The sequence below is a fragment of the Rhamphochromis sp. 'chilingali' genome, assembly GCF_963969265.1.
Source record: "Rhamphochromis sp. 'chilingali' genome assembly, chromosome: 22".
NCBI lineage: Eukaryota > Metazoa > Chordata > Actinopteri > Cichliformes > Cichlidae > Rhamphochromis > Rhamphochromis sp. 'chilingali'.
Window position 1 is genome coordinate 9,521,989 of NC_137950.1, and position 17,808 is coordinate 9,539,796.

At 39.6% G+C, this 17,808-nt stretch overlaps 1 protein-coding gene across 1 annotated transcript in view; it reads right to left on the reverse strand.

The window, feature by feature from the left end:
- The window catches only part of antxr1c (ANTXR cell adhesion molecule 1c), a 38,668-nt gene extending 22,019 nt beyond the window's left edge, over positions 1 to 16,649 (reverse strand). Inside the window, exons 1-8 of the mRNA XM_080874012.1 lie at positions 16,025 to 16,649; positions 5,245 to 5,316; positions 3,928 to 3,999; positions 2,175 to 2,256; positions 2,021 to 2,051; positions 1,860 to 1,933; positions 1,641 to 1,709; positions 1,129 to 1,209 (exon numbers count right to left, since the gene is read on the reverse strand). Coding sequence (XP_080730138.1) covers positions 1,129 to 1,209; positions 1,641 to 1,709; positions 1,860 to 1,933; positions 2,021 to 2,051; positions 2,175 to 2,256; positions 3,928 to 3,999; positions 5,245 to 5,316; positions 16,025 to 16,182 — 639 coding nt within the window. The 5' untranslated portion in view covers positions 16,183 to 16,649. The remainder of the gene's footprint in view (positions 1 to 1,128; positions 1,210 to 1,640; positions 1,710 to 1,859; positions 1,934 to 2,020; positions 2,052 to 2,174; positions 2,257 to 3,927; positions 4,000 to 5,244; positions 5,317 to 16,024) is intronic.
- Positions 16,650 to 17,808: the final 1,159 nt, after the last annotated feature.

A 17,808-nucleotide genomic window follows, 5' to 3' on the forward strand; every position in this document is an offset into this window, starting at 1 on the left:
ATTTTCCCAGACTGATTGGCAGCCGTTCCTGGAGGTTGCTGGCTGTTGGTGGGTGAGAAAGAAGAGGGTAATAAACCAAAAATCTCCTTGTGACAGCTTTGCCTGTAGATTCACGTCTGTCTGCAAACACTTCCAACTACTAGCTGAGTGGTATTAAACAGAAATGGAGGTTTGCCTCAGAGCTTCAGCCAACATGTTTCAAAAGAAACAACTTTCACAATGAAGGTCTCCAATTCCGGTTTGTATTGCAGTTCTTACATTTTCACTTCAGCTCAGAGAGCAGCTGGCCAGTGTTTGTAGACAAGTCCATCACTTCCATGCAAACCACGGGAGACCGCAACAATATCCTAGCGACCAAAGCAATCACAAAGAATGTTTCTGCCGACCAGCTGAGGAACACACATTTTTCCCAACTGACAGGTAGGTTGCTAGGGGAAAATGGGGGTCACTGATCAGTCAACAAGACCATGTGACTCGAGATTTATCAGTCATTTTCCCAATGACTGCCATAAACCTCAAACAACCACTCTCTACCAGTTGATGAATACTAATTTGACCCCCATGACCAGTGGTTGCCAGATGTTCGTGAACAAGTCTCAAACCTGCGCGACTGGTCCTTGATTCACTTGATCCTACACTGTCACTGTGATTGTCACAGATCCAAAACTGAAAAAGCAAAATATTGCTCAGTGAGCTGATAAAAAGCTTTTTTTTCACCATGCTAGCTGTAGGAGAGAACGCAAGTTGAAGTAGCTTACCCTGCTTGAACTGAACTCTGACTGTGTGTGTTTCAGCCAGTATACACAAAGAGTTACAGTTCTGCGTGTTGCATGACAGAATACTGAGCAGAGAGTTGAAACCTAGACAAGTCAGTGCTCCTTTTAAAAGCTTAAAAGGAGCACTGTATTAACTGGTCTGAGAGAAAATAAAATCTAAAATCTTAAAGAGATATTCAGTCATTATGAAATTGTACAATAGTGTTTTCAAAAGTCAGGTTTTGCTTTCAAATAAACAACTGTTTAAAATGACATTGCAGTGAAAAGGGATCTTGTGTTGAATATGTAAATACAGATGTCTGAACGGAGCCTGTATGGGCTAGTTTCTCTGCAAGGAAAAGTGTTTATTTACCGAATCAATGACACCCCGCAGGGCGTGGAAGCCTCCCAACACAGGAAACACATGTTCAATGGTGTCTGCAATGGTGGCCAGCTACAGTGGGAAAGAAGTTCAGACAGAGGTACACAAACAGAAGAGAACAGAGGAAGGATTAACAAACTAAATAATCAAAGGAGGCTAAATAAACTTCAACAATGAAAGATGAGGCCATGACAGGGGGAAAGCTGCCTCAAATGCACTCATACTCATTTGAAGCAATTTCAGATGTTTTAGAGGTAAAGAACTGTACAGTAAGAGAACATTTGAAGAGATCAGAGTTAAAAATCACTGGAGTTGGTTCACAGGGAAAATGATGGGTTACCCAATTTGTAAGATTTCTTCTTTTCCAGAATAATGAGCACATGTGGTAGAGTACATGTCCTGTGGTGAATTTTTGCTTTTTTCTCTAATCAAATGTCTTATATTTGGGGGATTAAAGGGAATAAACTTCCATATACTGCACAAATTTGTTACATCTGAATTACCTGTGTCTCGTTGAAGTCTTTGACACCAACACAGTACACAATAGCTCCCAGAGATCTGGCTTCATTCGCCTGTTTGAACAACAAAGGCAAAAAGTTGAGCAAACTCCAGAAAACTGTCAGTCATGAAGCTAATGAGAGCAATTCTGCTTCCAGTTTAGCCCTGTTACTGAGCTCTAACCAGAGTCCCCTGGAAAATCAGTGTTAGTGTGAATTTGTTACCTGATGTTGTGCATCTCTAAGCTGATGCTCATGTAGCTCTCCATCAGTCAGAGCAATAATCACGCTGGCAGTACCTGCAAATCATATACGCTGTGTTGTAACTTCACCATGTGCTCCATTGTTGCCCAAAAAATGAGATAATTATGTTTATTAATGCTTACCAAAGTTCTCTTTCCTTATCTGCTGATTTGCCTTTAAATAAAGTCATAGCACATTTCAGATTTAAACAGGTAATAGAAGGAGCCTTGAGTAGCTCTGTTCTTAACAGACTGATTTTGCAGTGTAAAAATGTTACACATTACAGCACACACTCACAAGCTGTAATCCGAGGTGCATGAAGGTATCTCCACCGGGAACCTCTCTGTTCAGTGCGTTCAAACCCTTCGTGATGTCGACTCTGCAGAAAGTAACAAAGCACAATTGGATTCCTGTCCTGCCTGTGCATTTCTGGAAGCTAACCTACGGTACTGATTAAACTTTTTTGGTTATTATATATAAAGCAAATACAGAGTTTGTACAATTCTAATGAGCTTGAAAGTCAATATTTGGTATGACCACCATTATTCTTCAACACAAACTCAACTCTTATATTCAAGCTTTCTTATAATTTTTTTAAGTATTCAGGAATAGTTCTCCAGTGTCATTCAATAATGCTGAAGTTTGGGCTCTGGGGAGGCCAATCCATGACTGACAGTGTTTCATTGTGTATTTTTCTATCCAGTTATGCTTTTACTCCATTGGCAGTGCATTTGGGATCATTGTCAAGCCGAAGAATGAAGCTGCTGCCAGTCAGATGCTTTCCTGATACTGCATGGTGGACTGAACTCTGAAACTACTTTTCTGCATTCATAATTCCATCAATTTTTACAAGATTCCTACCACTGACTGAAATACAGCCCCAAACCATGACAGATCATTCACCATATTTTATGGATGGCTCTAGATGCTCATTGTTATACTTCTCAGCTGACCTCCTTCATATATATGTAGGGTGATTATTTGCACCAAAGATTTGAAATTTCATCATTCCACAAAGACCTGTTGCCACTAATTTTCAGTCCAGTTCTTGTATAATTTGGCATACCTATGCCTTTGTATGTATGTAGAGCAATGTGATTCCCAGCAATCAGCTGAATCACCTTGGCATATCTCTGCAGAGTATGCCAAGGTGATTCAGCTGATTAGTGGGTATCCCACTCTTGGTGCAAAAATACTATTTTATATTCTATTTATCCACTAAACTATGTTATCTTTGCCAATTTCTTGTAGATTCAACTAAGGAAATGAGAACAAATAATAAGATGCTAATAACAAAGTGCCTATAGATACAGCTTAAAAGTTACGTGTAGACACAAAACTGGTTCAGAACTTTTTCTCAAAAATACTTTTAAAACACAACAAGACACTTGCACACCAAGCCAAAGGAAATAGTGCTCTGGGGATTCTCAGAGCACCAGTATTTTGCATCAGTTGCTGTTTACATTTTTGCTTATTAATTACTGACTCACTTGGGACTTCCTAGCACTCCTGTTTTCAGTTTTGTCTTTATTAGTTTAATTTACTACTATTAGCTTCTGGGGGATCCCATCTTGCTTACATGTATTCAATATTTGCATTTAAGATTTTTTTTTTAACTGCATTAAAATCGTTGCTTCTTATGTGTTGTGTTCCTTTGAGCTGTGAATTTATTGACAATGACATATTTGGGGGCTTGACCAGCAAAATATCTGAATACTTTCACTACTTAAGGATTATTCTATTCTAAGCTATAGCCACTTCTGTTAGAAATGAAACTTGTTTACACAATAGCAATTATCAGTGCTCTCATTCTCATTCTTGTCTCTTATTCAACAAATGTTATTCTGTGACAGTTCCACAGTGACATGGGCCAATTTTCAGTTTTATCTGCATTGATTCTGATGCAGTGGATTAAGTTTACTGTCGCGTGAGATCACTTCATGCTACAAAAATTTGCACACGAAAACACTCAGCTAATGTTAGCTGTGTCTAAATACTGACATTAAAAGGTTGTATTCATTGTAAGGTTATATAAGAGAAATTAATTCACCTGTTTTCCGTCAGTTTCAAAATGATGGACGCTCTTGAGGAAAATGTTATGAAAGACATCCTCAGCATAGGACTATAAAAGGTAAAAAGAAAGAGCAAATAAAGCATCACACGTATTATTAACGGTTCACCCAAAAGAATGACCAGGAAGTACAGATATTAGTATTCGTCCACTAAGGACAACACCATGTGTGAGCAATACAAACATTTCTATGTCATCTGAGATTGATCAGAAACAGTTATTCTAAGTAATAACAATAAAACACAAACAATATAACAATTTTCCTAGAAAACATAAAATAACTCTTCGTATTCATGACTTTTCTTTCTTCTCTTTTCTTCAACAGATATCTTGCTGGAGACAAACGACTTAACTGATTCACTCCAGCAATCTGTGTTTCTAGCTTGAGATCGATTATTTGTTTAGAGCACACAAAGAAGCCATGTGACATGAAGTTGTTCCAGTGTGCAGGATTTGAACCCTTTGTTGCGTGACAGTGACATAAATGTTGATATTGAGGCTGCATTGCTGAATCTTCAGATGTGGAAAAGTTCTGTTTACTGGTGAAAGGAATTACTCACACTTCAATTATTTGAAGCAAGAATGTGTGTTTCTTGTTTGAGACAGTAAGTTAGCACAGATTTGGATTGTTTAAAACTTTTTGCATAGTTGTTAAAAAACTACAGCTTTGAGGAGGAGCTGTTCTTTGCTATGACTAGGCCACAAAGCTCCAGGTGTTGTGGCCTTCAAACCGTGTGGGGAAAAAGCCTTTCAGTCTGGCTGACAGCTGGCTATTTATTGAAACTTCTTGCTTTTAAATATATGCCATATTTTAAGAATGATATTTCAATTTTGAAATTATAGATGCAATATCTGCATCTTAGAGAGATGAGAGAGATCTTAGAGACATTTGGAGGAAAAGAACTTTAAACTAAAGACAGTCCATCAAACCAAGCCAGCTCACATACATAAAGACATTTTTGCCTGTAGTCACTGACACAACTACTGGAGACTGAGTGAATCATCAGCCCGGATACTGAGTGACTTAGCATATGGCAAGCTGTAGCTGTAAGGACAGATTTTTTCACTTTACCAGAGTGACTACTCTGTAAAATGTGCTTTTCTCTTCAGTAATTTATATCTCTGGGCTCCAGGAAGTCGAATACGAGGCAACATGCTGTTTGGAGACTGACAATGTTGGTTCCAAATGTTGATCTTGCACTATACGGTGTATATCACCTATATTACCACATTTATCTATGCAAATCTGTTGGCTTAATTGTGTCTGTTCACACACACTCATTAAGTGTCTCTTACCTTTTAAATTTTTCTGCTAAGTTCTTCACAAACTCATAGATTTCATTCCAGTGATCCTTCACGCTGCCAGATCTAGAAAACGGATGGCACATTTAAAAAAAAGGTTATATCAAGAAAAATGTGAGAAATATGACTCTGCTTGATATCATAGTAAGTGATTGTAGCAGTTCAAATAAAAATAAGAAAATGAAAACATAAAAAACAACTTCATAAGTTATCTACTGTATCAGTTAGACTCTAACCTTCATATGCTAGAGTACTCATACAAGAGGATAAGAGCTTCGTTAGCCAAAAATGACAGGGGGTCTAGTCATTAGCTCCACAACATGAAGAACAAGCTGTATATATGCCAGGCAAAACACAACTGCTCAACCTGTTAGCAGTGCCTTTACTGCGTGTCATTTACTTGCAATAAAAGTACTGTTTTAATTTATTTAATTAAAGTAATTTGACTTTCATTCCTGAGCTGCCAAACATAACAAACATGCTATCATACTCATTAGCAAGAAATAGTTAATCTAATACGCCATTTGTTAGTGATCCTCAGAGGGATAAATGTAAAACTTAATTTTGTTATGAATATGGATTATTTTGTAACGAAAATATGTGTGTAATAGTCATTTGTGGCAGGAACGGGAGTATGATTTAGCAAACTCCTGTATCATTAACGTGGCCCTTGAGGATGAGGAAACAGACCGCGGTCTCCCTAGATGATCCTCCATAAAAGTGAACTATCATAAAATGATACCCTGTGGAGCTGCCTTCATTTCCTCTAGCCAGACACCATGTGTGCTGTGGGGCGATTTTATTAAGAGCGATCATTAGGGGAGAGAGTTTTGGGCATAAAGTAACCAGCTAGGGAAGAAGCCAGAGAGATAACAACGTGTAAATGAGCCAACTGATGGTGGTAAAATTGGAAGAGGATGAAGCAGGAATTATTTAGTGTTATTTTCAGTACTGATATGAGTACGTTTTGTTTGTTTGTTTGTTTCAATCTTAATTCAACTTATTCACCTGCATTCATCTATGCAGTTCTCTAAGAAAGAGACGAAACACAAAGGCATGTCATATGCTTAAAGTGGAAGTTCATATCCTTGTGATGGGAGAAAATGGGAAACAGACTAAACATCCACTCTGTTATCCTACTTTCTAGCTGAATGAGTTCCTTGCACACTAATGGTCCATATAGCTGTCTGAGACCTCTAGACACAACAAGGTGAATCAACCATTCCTTGCAAGCAGGTTTCTCATGCTTTAAGCTGATAATAGTCATGTGTATTTGTATTTGTATTACATGGATAGCTAAACTTGCAGGAACCAACTTAGCCTTTCTTATAGGAGTTGGGTGTTTTGGAAAACAGCGCCAGTTGCATGGCCTGGCTTGAAATGGAAATGAATTGTGACTAATGTTATTTTCCTGCAATAGCATGTCAAAGAGGTTTTAACCCCTGGTGTTTTTGTGTTATTGCTTGGAAGCAGAGGGGTAATTATTGAATTTGGCCAGGATTTGGGGAGGATAGAGCCAGGGAATACCAGGGAGTTTCCCATCATGCCTCAGTCATTCAAGACTTTTTATCGTGCCAAACCAGACTCTAAGCCTTCATTAAATGCTTTGTTAGATGTATTTGTTTCATATAATTTTTGTTTAAAGTAGGAAATAATACTTCCACTGCTCATTTAATATATCCAAGAGGTCAGTACAGCTGCCCACGAGCAACGCTGACATGTCTGACTTACAAAGCTCAAGACTTATTTTACAGCTACTGCACAGAAATTTCAAGCGTGGTTTATCAGAACTTCTTTGACTCATACAAAAACCTTATCAAGAGCAAATGCTAAAAAAACAAACCAATTGATTGCTCAAATGAAGCCAAAACGCCTCTGCACTATTATATCTATGTATTATGTAACTCTTAGTGGTTTTATCCTTTAATTCAGAATGGTTACAAACGCCGGTCAACTGGGGAAAAAAGCCTCTTCTAAGCGTTTTCTCTGTGTTTTTGCAGTTCTGATGACATGACTTGCTCCCCCCACATCAAGGCTTACATTCCTGGGAGGCTGACTGAGCAGAGAAAGAGGACAAGACCTACAAGCTAAACAAAATTCTCCCAAAATAATAAGAAAAAAAAGGTCTGAGGTAGACTGTAGCATTTAGTTCAATAAAAAGTGCAGCGCAAACAGAAAGAGTCCCACATACACATGCAGACGGGTTCAAACCTGAAGGAAAGGCAGCAGCCAGGTTCTTGTGCAAATTGTTCCATTATAGCAACAGAGGAGGGGAGAAAGAATAAAAAGTCTGGTGAAATTTGCAGCTAATACTTGTGACGAAGTGTGGGGATCATTCTTGAGTATTTACTTAACACGAGGGTGAATCTGAGGACATCCACGTTTGGTTTTTAGCTGCTTATCTGTGCTTCTGGACCACTGTGGCTCATGTTTGCCTTGGAGCAGTTGTGATTGTCTGAGGTGGCTACAGTCATGGGATTGAGGCCTAGCTTGCAGTTTCACTCACCTGTCCAAACAGTGCTGGGAGAGGAAGTGGTCCTTTTCATTCTCTGATTCTTGATGACACCATTTTATACGGTGTCTTATTCCCACCACAATCCCTTGATCTAATTTTAATGACCTGAGTTGAACACTGAAGTTTAGCAGTGTGCGGTCTGGACTCAGAAAGCAAAAGTTCAGAAAGGTGAGGGCCGGCCACAGATTGCCGACTAAGTGATGACGCCCAACGGCGGTGTGAAGTTGTGTCATAGCAACTTGTCATAGCCGAGTGACAGCGTTTTCTCTGTACTAATGAGATGAAAACCATGTGTCTTGTTGTAAGCCATCTGAGAGCCGAGAAACAAAGAAGCAAAAGAAAAGGAAGGACAGAGCAAGGGAAAGATGAAGAGCTTTATCAGTCAATTCCACTGTGGGAGTGAGATAATGGGAAAAACCTGTTGGCTCATATCAAAGTGCAAGAAAACATGCCAGTGGTTCAGTGATTTAGTTCAACTCCAAGGCCAAGTTTCTGACCTGCTTTGGTCTGTCTGAGCCAGCATGGCCACTAGAAGACCGAAGCAGCAAGTAAACAGTCTGTTTAGTCACTGTGCAGTTCTCTGTTTTACAGAGACTGGAGATCTGTGTTGCTAAATAGCTAGTTTTCAGTTGTTTTGCCAGATTTAAGACCACTCCTGGAAAAACACTGTAATCCATTAAAAAAAAAGAGTAAGCACGCTTAGCTTAACATGAAAAATACTGTGGCAGCCAATTACATAACACTGTATAATTTGACATTAAAAGAACATTGAATGTACTGATCTGATGAACATATTGCAGATAAATCAGATGGAGGAAAAGGTGTTTAATGTAGGTTTTGTGTAGGTTTATAATGAAAATACAGCTACAGGGCCTCTGCCGTTTCACAGTGGCTTTTGCAGTTTTGCTCTCAAGTGCAGCAATGGTTGCTTTTACATTGTCCTGTAGGGAACCTGTAGGGGTTTTCTTGAATTGTTTGTCTAATAATTTTAGATGCAAGGACAGGAAATGAAGAAGAAGAATGTCGGGTAAGAGACACATTTAAGCTCTTTGTCCAAACTAAAGTGAGATCTCAGGGAGCAGCGCTTCAGACACGCTAGAATGAAGCATTTGAACATCCAAATTACTTGTGGTGCAATTCCATCTGATTTTCAGTAGAAGTAAACTCAATTTCCTTGTTAATACAGAAGATCAAATGTGACAATATGTATTTAGATAATATCTATTTTTCTAAAGTTTTAAGACGCATAGTTTCAGATTAGATTGCTGAATTTACAATCGGGTGGTCTTGCTTTCTTTTGTCTCTGCAGCTGAGTCACATCATACGTGCTACATTCAGGTTTACATTCAGCCCTTAGACCAAGCTATTGTGCATTATACAGTATTGGGAACATCGTATCTTCTGCAACATTATGCATATGTATGATTATTTGTAGCAACCTTGAGTTTCCAAAATTGCTAAAAGCACAAAGGGAGGTACTATGCATCATTACTAGTCACTGATGCTAAACACACTGTGACTTGTGGGTTGAAGTCCCCCATGGGTTTGAGTAGCCCTGAAGAATAAAAAATCTTTAATCATTCTCAGTAATGTCTTTTTCTGCTGACTGGATAGATTTCGCAGTGAGTGGACCTGCAGAAAATTACTCAGAGACTGTGTGTATATCTCGAAAGCACAAAGTTCAGCAGGAGGGGAAGGGCAGAAGAAAGACAAGAAGAAAAACATTGTAGAGGAGACAGAACAAGCAGGGTACGGCATCAACAGCACAAAGAACTTGAAGCGTTTATGACCTTCTATGTTCATTGGCTTTCTTTTTATTTCCATCCACTGAACAGTCTTGACACACGTATGATTTTTTACTTTTCAGTCATCTCTTTGTAAGAGATACTTGCCATTTCAGTTTAGAGTGATAGACTGCTAATATTTGCTAATTAGTATAATGAGCTGAAAAGCTCAGAGCTTTCAATGGTTAAGTGGGATAAATGACACACTGCAACACGATTAGCATTATGTAAGAAAATACCAGTCTAAAGCTGCTTTGGAGAATATTTCAGGTTTTCACCAAACCCAGATAATTAACACACAGCTCTGCACTTTATTAAGTTTATTAAGTGTTGTAGCATCTCTCAGCTCACCTCTCTGGGTGTATGGCTATTTTGCTTCACTGCTCTCATCAGCCATGCGAAGAAAGCAATAAGCCTGATGTAAAGTACCTATATAGCACCAGTTGACACACAAATTTAGTGACGGGTTTGACGATTAGCTTTGGAGCTGGTGGAAACCGAAACAGACCTTAACAGCTATTTGACCATTAACATACATGATCTAGAAAAGGCTTTCATTTCCTAACAACAAATTAAATTAAGGGAAAAAAAGTAAAAATTATTTTATTGTTGCATCCATTGGTTGCTCTATTACCTCCAGTTGGCTAGGTAATAATAAAATTGCTCAACGTTGCAGTCACAGTGGAGAAAACAGTGGTTGCCGACCACAGTATCACCAAAATTGTTAAGACCATGTGCAATAAACTTGCAATCTCGTCTTCTATCAGTTTGCTAATGAATGGGGTCGAGTACGGAATTGTTTGTGATAATAATGTGAAATTGGAGAAAACCACAAATCTGTTCCTGTCTGTTGCAAATATGTTGCCATCTGCTTCGACAGAAATTCAAATTAAACAGAACATTCACATTAACTATTTACACTCAAATTCCAAGAAGTAACTCTAAAACACAAATTCCATTGCAAACATTGACGCAGCTACTGAAGTATTCTGGATACAACCAGCTGGAATGGGAAGTACAGCTGTGGGGTGGTTAGCATCGTTGCCTCACGGCAAGAAGGTCCTGAATTTAAAACCAGAATGGGACTTTTCTGTGTGGAGTTTGCATATTTTCACTGTCTAGTGTGGGTTCTCTGGCTTACTCCCACAGTTTTTGGCAATCTCTCCATGTTTAGTAATTAATTGGCAATTATATAAACCTCCAATCTGCTTGAGTGTGGTTGCAGTCAGTCTGATATGAACTGTGATTAATTTGTAAATAGGTTGGCTCCAATCAGCTGGTCTGTGCCTAGTGATGGAAAGTGGTCGCCCAGAGGTTGAAAGTGTTGCACACATGCATCTCTGGGCAACCAGCTGGCTGCTGCAACAACTTGCAATCAGTTGCCAAATGCAAAAAATAGACAAATAAAAATTAAATGCAATCACCAGGGGGCAGCATGCATGTGGGAAAAAGCTCCCTACACCTTAAAGCTTAGTGGTGCGACATTCTTCTCGTGGTTCAAAGTGTTGAAGATGAAAAAACAATCCCCCCAAAAAACAAACAACAAAAAAACTCCACTAAGGAGTCCATCTACCATTCCAACTGGGCCTACCCACACCACCCCAGCCTGCAGCCAATGATGCCGCACCAACTTAACTGAGTGGGAACAAGGATTTGTTTGTTTAAAATCACTAACCTACTTTTACAGCCACTGCAGAAGTCAGAGTCTTTACTGCGTGATTGCTGAGCTAACGCTGCGTGTCTATTCCAAAACCGAGAGGAATCGTTAGGTTTGATACTAAGTAACAAGCTGATGAACATTATGTATTCTTCAAAGCATGCTCTTCTTTCTGCATCAAATATTAGAGCTAGAATGAGATACAGTATATCTACTTTTTATTCCCCCAGTCTTGTTTTTGCAACCCAAATTCTTGAATGACAGATAACACAATATCATGTCAACAGGCATTTGTCCTTGCTGTAAACGTCACAGCAACATTTTGTAAAAAGCCCCAGACAGCAAAACACAGAGTGGGTGTCATTCCACAGCGAGAACGTATTCAGACATTTGAAATGTATTCACAGACTGCAGCTGCACTTAAGGTTTTCCACTGACTCGTCTGGATTCCGGAAGCATGACCCAACGCCCAGCCGGAGCGCTAACTTGTGACTACATTAAAAGACAAGAGAAACATTTTGCAAAAACAACGACAAGACTTGATGAGAAAATAACAGATAAACTGTTATTTTTTTAACACAATTAATAAACTGAATAATGTGTTTCCCCATCTGTAGTCAATAAAAGTAATACTGTAAAATGTAAAGAGGATGTGGAAAAAAGGACTAGTACTGCATAACACTGTTGTAATGCATTTTTGCATAAATTCAATCACCGGATACTGTTGATTTACCATATTTGAATCTGCACCCACCCATCAAAAGAAATGCAAACTTCATTTTGAGGTTGAACATTAACATGTACCCTATATGTGAATTCCTTTATCTGCTATGAACACACCCAAAACCATTCCTCAGGCAATGTGTTCCATATAAAACAGCAAGCTGCGACCCACCCGGTCTGAATCAGCAAATGCAAAAAGTATGCAAACCCGCAGCTATATAGGACTTAAAGATATGCAACATATTATCACAGAGGTTAAAAGGCTTCATGATTTTAGGAACATCATGCACAGTGCACCAAGCTAACTTAAATGATAAATTCATAACGTCCTGTTTGGAAAGTCGGGACATCATCTGTTGGCTGGTTTAGTTTAGTTTGCACGCTGTTTGTAAGCCTAAGTCTGTAGGTCAGGGCATGTTAGTATTGGTCTTGGGACCCTATCATCCTATGAGATTTATTGCTATTCAAAAGCCTAAATCTAAATCCTTTATTATTATCCAAGGCAGTTTAAGGGCTATTTGACCAAGAAGGAGAGTCCTGGAGTGCTGTGCCAGGTGGCCTGGCCTCCAGAGTCACCTGACCTAAACCCAATCGAGATGGTTTGGGATGAGATGGACCACAGAGTGAAGGCAAAAGCACCAACAAGTGCTCAGCATCTCTGGGAACTCTTGAAGACTGTTGGAAAACCATTTAAGGTGACGACCTCATGAAGTTCATCAAGGGAATGCCAAGAGTTTGCAAAGAGGGTAGCTACTTTGAAGAATCTAATATTGGGGTGGCTGTAGCTCAGGTGGCAGAGCAGGTCAGCCACTAATCAGAAGGTCGGTGGTTTGATCCCTGGCTGCATGCCAAATATCCTTGGGCAAGATACTAACCCCATGTTTGCCTACTGGTGGTGGTCAGAGGGCCCGGTGGCGCCTGTGTCCGGCAGCCTCGCCTCTGTCAGTGCGCCCCAGGGCAGCTGTGGCTACAATGTAGCTTGCTATCGCCAGTGTGTGAATGGGTGAATGACTGAATGTAGTGTAAAGCGCTTTGGGGTCCTATGGACTAGAAAAGCGCTATACAAATGCAGGCCATTTACCATATATAAAACATATTTTGGGTTATTTCACTTTTCTGTTTACTACATAATTCCATATGTATTAATTCATAGTTTTGATGCCTTCAGTGAGAATCTGCAATGTAAATAGTCTTGAAAATAAAGAAAAACCATAAAATGAGAAGGTGTGCCCAAACTTTTGACTGGTAGTGTACATGCGCAGTTTACTTAGAAAATGACTGTGCCACGAACAGCCCAGGGTTGGCTGTCCACAGCCAGGGGCCCAGTATAGAGACGAACGAAGATTAATACACTGACTTCTGTGGAATTAGCACGAGTTTGATGATGCCATATCGCTGACCTTTATTTCACTAAACTTCTTCTTTTTTTTTGCTAATAGCTGATAAAAACATGTTGCGTTTTGGCAGCATGTCAGCATGCTTACAGCACAGCCTCGCAGAGCTGCTCGTACACTTCTTAGTCTTGTTACTGTGTTAACTTGAGGACCATAAACAATACACCACAACAAAGGCATATGATGTCACATTATTAACTATGGATGGTTACTGTGCCTAAAACCCTTTTTTTATTAACTTTTATTTACTAACACAATTTTTAGTTTTTGTCAGCGAGTACTCTTCTTTCATAACATTTTATCTGGACACCCTTTGTTTTCTACATATGTATACTGTAAATCTTACCACCATATGTGTTGGAAGGCATCCATTTACACAACCATCTGTATTATATTAGATGTAATGGCCTGTGTATTAAAGTAGAACTTAGATGTGTGTGGTTTGGGGGCTTAAAATGAGACCCAACATCTATATTTACTGGATTTCAGGCTGTGACTGGACGCTCCTAGAGAATTTCACATACAGATCTTCATGGCACATACCATTTTAACAGCAACCACTTTTTCCAAACACTGTCCCAGATGTTTCAAATTCAGCAGACTGCCATGCAGCCATTAGCCACCTTGTCATCAGAGTGCAGCTACCCAGATGTCTAAACAAGTAGCGTCTCACAACTTTGAGCCATCACATGACATCATATGCTCAAGGCTGCAATAAACTCCACTTACAGCATGCATCCCTTTTTCTACATTTAAACTGATCCATCGAATTTTCTACAAACTACCAATTTGATCTGCAGTCGATCGATCAGGTGGTTAGTCTGTCCATCACGATGGTGAGGACTGAAACAGAAGAACCTAAACTGTACTGTGTGTTTAGGGTATAAACACTAACATTTACTTGCTAAACACCAACATGTTAGCAATGTCTTTGTGAGGATTTAACTCAAAGTATGGCTCTGCTTAACTAGAGCCTCAGAGCTCCACTAGCACAGCTTTAAGCTTTAAAACTGATCTTTAAAAAGTGAAAAACAACAGAGTTGAAATCTGTGAATCTGGCTTGATCTTACTATAAAGCAACTTAACACTTCAAAAAGAATGAAACACACAACTTTGCACCCAGTGTTGCCTCACATATTTAAAAAAACGAGAATGACTACAGCGCTTATGTATTAATAAGCTAAATGCTTTCACCTTTCATTAAGATAAACCAGGGCACAGGGTTGAGACTGTGTCTCATAAAGCCAGCTGAGGCCTCAGGGATCGGTGGTGAGCGACGGCTGTAGGAGGCCGACACCGGTCTCTAATGAGCTTCCTCTCGTTTGAAGTCCGCAAATGATGACTTGTTAGTCAACCTTGGAGTGGGCACCGCAGCACGCAAGAGTGCTAACAATAGCATCAGACACACAGAAAAAATGAGCAGATTCTTTATTTGCAGCATGTGTCAGTGTTTACCTCACAGCACAAGACGAACACAGCTGTCCACATCTGGGAAGCAGTCCTGTGTTTTGCGTGTGTGTGTATGTGTGTGTCTTTGCATGTGTTTTCTTGGGACTGAGTTCCAGGAAAAAACTAAGCCTTACTAAGATTCTGTAAACTTCAATGGACATAGGAAGACCCTTTTACCGTCTTTACATATGGAGTCTTTTTTTCCCCTCTGGAAAAAGCCAATGGCAACGGAGATGCTTTAAATACCCCATGAAGCCCCCCCTCCCCACCAAAAAAAAAAAAGGTGCTGTGTGCAACATTTCCTTCACCAAATTAATACCACATTATCCATAAATGTTGTTGTTTCCTGTCTCCTCTTCTTTCCCCTCCCATTTCTGGCACTGGTTCATGTTCGCAAATTAGATTGTAGGTGCTGCTGGTTAAATGTTTTTTAAATCATAGTAAGATTATCTCAAGATAACTGCTGGCAGTCAAAACATGAGAGCAGCATCACTGCTTTAAACAGATTCTCCACAACATTTGTACCATTTGTGCTCTAAAATAAACTGAATATAACTGAATCACAGTCATGTTCATGTCTTCAAAGTAAATGCAGAAAAAATGACATGTTAGAAAATAGCGAGCAGGAGAGAGGGCAGGCACTCCAGAAGTTTCTCTGACATTTTATTTTCTCTCCAGCTGTTGAAGTCCAGTTCAAAGATGTCACTTAACCACAACATTTTTCCTATGTGGGCGTACAGAGTGGAAATGAAAGAGCGAACGGTGAGCAGTCACATTAAAAAAAAATCCCTTCGGAATGGATGGGAATAAAGGAAACTGCTTAAAAAGTTGTATTTCTTTATAAAAACGAATTGCCAGATATAGAAGACGAGGGTTAAACAATTTAAGCCAACATATATCGCGGGATTTGCTTCCAAAACCCCACTCGGTGTTTTCGCTTATTCAGCAGCCTGAACTCTGACAGTCAGCCTCCTCTCCAACGTCATCACGCGCGCGCACACACGCGCAGATGCTAATCGGCTGCAAGCTCTCGAGCCCGACTTTTTTTTTCTTTTTTCAGTCTTTTTTTTATGTCAAAAGTTAAACTTTTCTATCATTCCCCTTTCCTTAAAACAGCGGCGGCTAGTTTGTTCACACTTTGAGAATGACATGCTTCAAAAAAATATTAAAATATAATAATAATAATAAAAAACCTCTGACAACAACAAAAAGTTAGCTTATTTGTGGTGTATTGCTAACAACCTCCACTTACTTATCAAGCACGAAGTACAGGTCAAAAGCACCCTGGCAGGAGCTCTCCTCCTCCTCTTCATCCAGCAACCCCGGCTCGGCTCTTGCAGATGGAAAAGAGAGCAAAAATAATCCGAACAAAACCAAAACGAGACTTATGTTCAACAAAAATCTTGCCATAATCTCTCCTCCCGGCGAAACAGCGTAATTCCTTTATGGAGAGGGGGAAAAAATGCCAAAACAAGCCAAAGTACTTCAGCGGGTCTTTACATCCCACAAACAATATAAGTGGAGAGACAGGGATGCTACCGAGACAAAAGAAAGGATGCCGGTGATGATTCAACTATTTTGAGATCAGTGTACAATCAGGACCACCCGCATCCCGGCCTGATTGCAGCAGGAGAAGTGTTTTGACTCAGAGAGGTGTTTTTTTTTTTTTTAATGCTGGTGGTCTTCAGGCTCTTTTTTGGATAGTTTTGAATCCACATGCAACTGACAGGCAAAAAAAAGAAAGAGAAAAGAAAAAAAAACCTGCAAAAAATAAAAAGTTAATTGAATGGGTGGTTCGTAAAAACGGATAATATTTTCCTGTCAGTGTGTCAAAAGTGATTTAGTTCTAAAGAAGCCAAATGGAGCTGGGTGATGCAGAGCTGTGTTTGAAGCCGGAGGAACTGAGAGCCCGGGGGACAGACTTGGCTGAAATGGCCCAGGTTTCAAATTTCATCTTGAGGAGGAGAGAGGAAGGGAGGCAAAAAGAAAAAAAAAGAAGAAAAAAATGGCTCAAGATCCCATTTTGCGCCTCCCTCACGTGGCAGACCGGCGCATGGGTGACAACAATTTATATCATTACAATTATACAAGGTATATGAACTTCACTGTGGCACTGCGTCCTCAAGCCACACCAGCGCGTTTATTTATCGAGCCTAGCATTTTAGCACTTTGTCCTCATTTGTTCGTTTACTTTCAGCATGCTGCTGATGGTTAACTATAAGCAGCAATATCCACTGTAATTACAACTCAGTGAAGCAAAGACTGTAATGAGTGTGGCAGATATGGTGAAGGGCACATTTAAAGAGTAAAGCAAACCCTCACATGAAGTGTGAGTGCTGCCATACATCAATCACATGAGGTAATCTCTTTCTTCTAAAATATGTTTTTAGAAATAGGTGTACGATTATTTTGAACAGCCATGAATACACTTAAATGATGACTTAATTAGAAATTATGGCGTCCTATTTTTAAATGTGTGTTTTGCTTTGGTTTGGTTTGTTTTGAATAAATAACCTGTTTAGCTTTTCTTTGAGTTTTGGAGCTTGAATGCATCTTGTCATCTGAGCTTTCATTAGCTAATAGGTAATCATTCACTCTATGATCAAATATGGTCATTTGTTGCTCCAAAATACCAATATGACCAAAGGGTTTTTGACACACAAAAGTGTATGCCAGGAAAGACTGACAAAATCAGCTGCTACCCTGATAACATCTTGAACAAATAACATCTGAAAGAAATGAGAAATGACAGTTAATAGAAACAGGACAGAAAACAGGAAGAGAGATGTAACTGTGAAGCTGAAAGGAGTAGAGTTAGTGAAGGTAGATGAGTGGAAATACCTGGGATCAACTATCCAAATCAACTGACAGTGCATGAGAGAAGTGAAGAAGAGCATGCAGGCAGGGTGGAGTGGGTCAAAACAAGTGTCACGAGTGATTTGCGACAGGAGGATAGCAGTAAGAGTGGACGGCAAGATTTACAAGATGGATGGTACACCTGCTATGATGTCTGGTTTGATGATGGTGGTGCTGTCC